Here is a 4,779-nt window from a genome sequence, read left to right as displayed (position 1 = left end):
GTATATATATATGTATATATATATATACATATGTATGTATGTATATATATATATATATGTATATATATATATATGTATGTATGTATAAGTAACATTTATTATTGTTTCCTAGGAGTCTTGTTACACAGGGAACTGTGTGAAGCATTTGTCACTGGCAAACACAGAGGACTGTGTCCTCTTTAAGGGTGCATAAAGAGTCCATTCAATGTTGCTTTCCTCCAACAACAAGCAGTTTCTCAATAGTGCTGACTAGTGTAAGTGTGCAATTGCCATGGCGATCACTGATAGCAGCATGTGGAACAAACAGACATCAATCAAATGAGGATGTCTTAATCCACTCCAGCACAGTTTAAAAGCAATACAAACTGGTTAAAACAATATTTTTGCCCTTTCTTCTAAGATCTCAAAATGTGTTTATTTGTAGGGCTGGTCATGCTAGAGAGGTATCTCAGCTGCGTGGAAAGCTGTCTCAGCTACAGACAGAAATGGACGTCCTTAAGAGGCAGCTAACCACTGAGCGCTTTGAAAGGTTAGACCTTGGCTTTATTACAAAACCTAGTGAGCTGCCTAACCATCATTGAATGTATTGTAAGTGACCCATTTGAAATATTCTACATCTACATTAACTATATAGCCAAACAAAAAAGTGTTTGAGATTAGCATGTTGCTAAGTTAAGGGCACAGTACTCTAATAAGAATATAAATGAATGAGGCAAATATTAGGTAAAAGAATTCATTTTTAATTACACACAACTATTTTAGTAAGTACGTTAACTTGAAAAATCTTGAATTTTCTTTTGAGTATGTGGCTGCTGTGATCTTGGTATGTTGTTTTGTCAGATGTTTGTTGATGTGTGGCTGTGTTTTTCTGTGGTAGGGAGAGAGCTGTGCAGGAAATGCGCAGACAGGGCTTATCTTTCTCTTCACTGCGTAGCTCCTCCCCTTTCAGCACCTCTCTCAGTCCCTCCATCCTCCGCACACCAGAGCACTCCGTAGACAAAACGCCAGAAAAGTGAGTATTGCCTAAATCCTGCATGTGTAATATCATTTATCTGCAGCAGATATCAGTACTTGTGATATTTATGGAAGGCCATTTCCGCCACTGAATAAAAAATAAAAAAAAGGTAATTGCGACTTTTTATCTCACAATTTATATCACTTGCAAATGTGAGTTTACATCTTGCAATTCAGACTTTTTATTTCCCAGAATTGTGAGATAGGAACTTGTAATTGCAAGTTTGTCGGAATAGTTTTTTTTTTTCTCAGTTGCGTAATTTAGATTTTTTTGCACCCTCAGATTCCAGATATTCAAATAGTTGTATCTCGACCAAATATTGTCCGATCCTAACAACCATACACCAATGGAGAGCTTATTTATTCAGGTTTCAGATGTATAAATCTCAATTTCGAAAAATTGACCCTTATGACTGGTTTTGTGGTCCAGGGTCACATATATGCATTATATATGCAATATATAATGTAGTATTTATATTTTACTTTTTTGCACATATAGTATAGCATGCATAATGCATTTATATTTGGTTTTTAATAATAAAATACTTGTTAAAATACAAAACGGGAAAATTGGCTTTGTGAAATGGTTAATCAAACAAAAGTTTTATGGATTAGCTGTCAAAATGATTGGTAGTGTCAGCCCTACTGACATAGGCTTTAATGTAGAAAGTGTGGGATAAGGTCAGATATGCACTAAAGAGCACTGAGAGATAGGAAGGAGGGATCATTGGGTAATGGATGGAGGCAAACAAGCCTCACCAAGTCATTTAGAGGGGAGCAAACTACATATTTGTTTTTAACAAAGTTCTAAAACATTGGATCTCTCTTTCTCTCTCTCATATATACAGGAAATGCGCAGACAGGGCTTATCTTTCTCTTCACTGCGTAGCTCCTCCCCTTTCAGCACCTCTCTCAGTCCCTCCATCCTCCGCACACCAGAGCACTCCGTAGACAAAACGCCAGAAAAGTGAGTATTGCCTAAATCCTGCATGTGTAATATCATTTATCTGCAGCAGATATCAGTACTTGTGATATTTATGGAAGGCCATTTCCGCCACTGAATAAAAAATAAAAAAAAGGTAATTGCGACTTTTTATCTCACAATTTATATCACTTGCAAATGTGAGTTTACATCTTGCAATTCAGACTTTTTATTTCCCAGAATTGTGAGATAGGAACTTGTAATTGCAAGTTTGTCGGAATAGTTTTTTTTTTTCTCAGTTGCGTAATATTAAACCCAAATTTGCACATTATAAAGAATAGCAGGATATAAACTTGCAATTGCGAGAAGTAAAGTCACAATTGCGAGATATACAGTGGTGTGAAAAAGTGCTACAGGGCCATGTAGTTTTGGATTTTGTTTTCCCTTAATAATAAAAACCTTCATTTAAAAACTGCATGTTGTGTTTACTTGTGTTATCTTTGACTAATATTTAAATTTGTTTGATGATCTGAAACATTAAAGTGTGACAAACATGCAAAAAAAAATAAGAAATCAGGAAAGGGGCCAACACTTTTTCACACCACTGTAAAAGATTACTTTTTTTTCTTGCAATTGCAAGGTTAATGTCGAAATTCTGACTTTTCTTACAATTGCGAGTTTAAATCCAGCAATTCTGATTTTGTTTTTCTCGCAATTGCAAGTTTATAACTCACAATTCTGACTTCATTTTTCAGAATTGTTTATATCTTTTATCTTTATATTGTTTATCTCAAAGTTTACATCTTGCAATAATGACTAACTCGCAATTAAGTTTATCTCACAATTGTAAGTTTATCTCACAATTCTGAGAAAAAAGTCAGAATTGTGAGATAAAAAGTCGCAATTACATTTTTATTTTTTTATTCAGTGGCAGAAATGGGCTTCCATAGATATTCATAACCATGCATATATGATTGAAATCAACCCGTTTACTTTACATTTTTTAGAAGTGTGAGCTTTAAGGAGTAGCAGTGAAGGAAATGATTCAGCCTGTCCCATTTTCACTGACAAAAGACACAAATGTTATGTGGAAGATTCTTGTGTTTAGTCAGTTCTGAGAATACATTGTGTTGGGCCAGAGATGTCTCTGAGATCAGTCCAGAAGATATTTTCTTGGGCTTCTAAAAGGGAAGTGCTTGTATATCTAAGGTCAAAGGGAAGATTATGCCACCAAAGCCAATATGTCGAGCAGTGTCTTTTGTTAATTTATACACTTTGTAATAACTTGAAAGAAATCGTTTTGCAGTAGTTGTATTGTCATTATTGTTCTTAATAGTTTTAGAATTGTGAATGGAAAATGAGGCAGTCTGTAGCACTCAATGTATTTTATATTTTTATCATCCTTACATGGCAGACCTTTAATAAAAAGTTACACTTAAGAGAAACTGATCTAAAACATGTCTGAAATGAACTGGCAATGCAAGTGACCAAAGAGGTCTTCAGAAGTTGATATGGCCATGTTACTCAGGGCTGTGTTAATGTCACACTACCACTCCAACCTGTGTTTTAAATGTGTATGTATGTATAAATAATAGAACGTATGTTGACTTATTAACTTATGAATAAACATGAATAGTTTTTAATATAATCTGTTTCAGGTTTAGTATTTATCCTTGGCACTGTGTACTACTGTTAACGTTTTTTTTTTTATGTGTTTGGATATCAGAGTGACATTTCATTTGGTCTGATGAGAAATCAATCACTGTTCTTTTTTCCTTATAAAATAGGAGAAAAAATCCTTAAGAATGCCTTTGATATTCTGGAGTACAATGATTATTCCGCATGCCTTCCTGTTCTTTCTTTTAGCTTTTATTTGATGATATTAACAGCATGTAATATCTGTTGAGTTTTAAACAGATACATGTGCTGAACATTTATCTTTTTTTGAATGTTTTTAACTTTACTTTTTAACTTTGCTTTTTAATTAGCGATACTTGCTAAGCCATGCTCATCAACGGTATGTATAACATTGGCATGTAACTCATTCTACACCATTTGGGTCAATATCACCATAGAGTGCCTTTCAACCCTCACAATACTCGCAAATTTTGGTCTTAATTTCCCATTCGCTTGTCATGTCATAAATAGTAGACACTCGAGTACTATAGAGACATATTAGCTGAGCTCCCACACATTTTTTTTTTAGATAATTATGGGCCATTATTCGAAGCATAAACCATGATACGTCCACCCTGTCATGAACATATATTACTGTTAAATACGTTTTCATTGCAATATTAAGATGCAAATTATATTTTCTGAAAGATATGATGTCCCTGTCCTAAACAGGGCTGTTTGCTTTCAAATTATAAATACATAAAAGATTTTATGTAAACTGTGTTTTTAAAGAAACTCATACAATTTGCATATGTATTTTTTCTTATTTGGAGAAAACTGATATTTGGATGCAGTTTTTTGTTTGCATGTTATTGCCCCCACACCTAGCTATTGAACACACTGGATTATATAGATATGATTGTATTATTTAAAGGGGTCATAGGATGCCCATTTTCCACAGGTTGATATGATTCTTTAGGGTCTTAATGAAAAGTCTGTAACATAGTTTGGTTAAAATTTCTCAATGGTAGTGTAAAAAACACCTTTTTTACCCTGTCAAAAACGGCTCTTTTCAGATCAAGCCGTTTTTGTAGCATTTTCCTTTAAATGTTAATGAGCTCTGCTGACCCCGCCCCTCTCTTCCGAGCCGCTCTCAGAGAGACTGTTTACTGTAGCTGCATTCATCGTGAAACTTGCTAATTAGCACATTATTAGGAAAGGCGATT

At 34.3% G+C, this 4,779-nt stretch overlaps 1 protein-coding gene across 2 annotated transcripts in view; it reads left to right on the top strand.

The window, feature by feature from the left end:
* The window catches only part of cep135 (centrosomal protein 135), a 22,615-nt gene extending 19,007 nt beyond the window's left edge, over nt 1-3,608 (top strand). The window contains exons 24-26 of one of the 2 annotated variants that reach the window (XM_016479987.1): nt 425-529; nt 878-1,012; nt 2,944-3,608. In XM_016479987.1, the coding sequence (XP_016335473.1) occupies nt 425-529; nt 878-1,012; nt 2,944-2,965 (262 nt within the window). In that variant the 3' untranslated portion in view covers nt 2,966-3,608. Of the gene's footprint in view, nt 1-424; nt 530-877; nt 1,017-2,943 lie in introns of those variants that run through there. The other variant, XM_016479988.1, reaches the window with a different exon arrangement.
* Nucleotides 3,609-4,779: the final 1,171 nt, after the last annotated feature.

Source organism: Sinocyclocheilus anshuiensis, unplaced genomic scaffold (assembly GCF_001515605.1).
Source record: "Sinocyclocheilus anshuiensis isolate Anshui unplaced genomic scaffold, SAMN03320099.WGS_v1.1 scaffold637, whole genome shotgun sequence".
Lineage (NCBI taxonomy): Eukaryota > Metazoa > Chordata > Actinopteri > Cypriniformes > Cyprinidae > Sinocyclocheilus > Sinocyclocheilus anshuiensis.
This window is presented reverse-complemented; position numbering and strand designations above follow the sequence as displayed.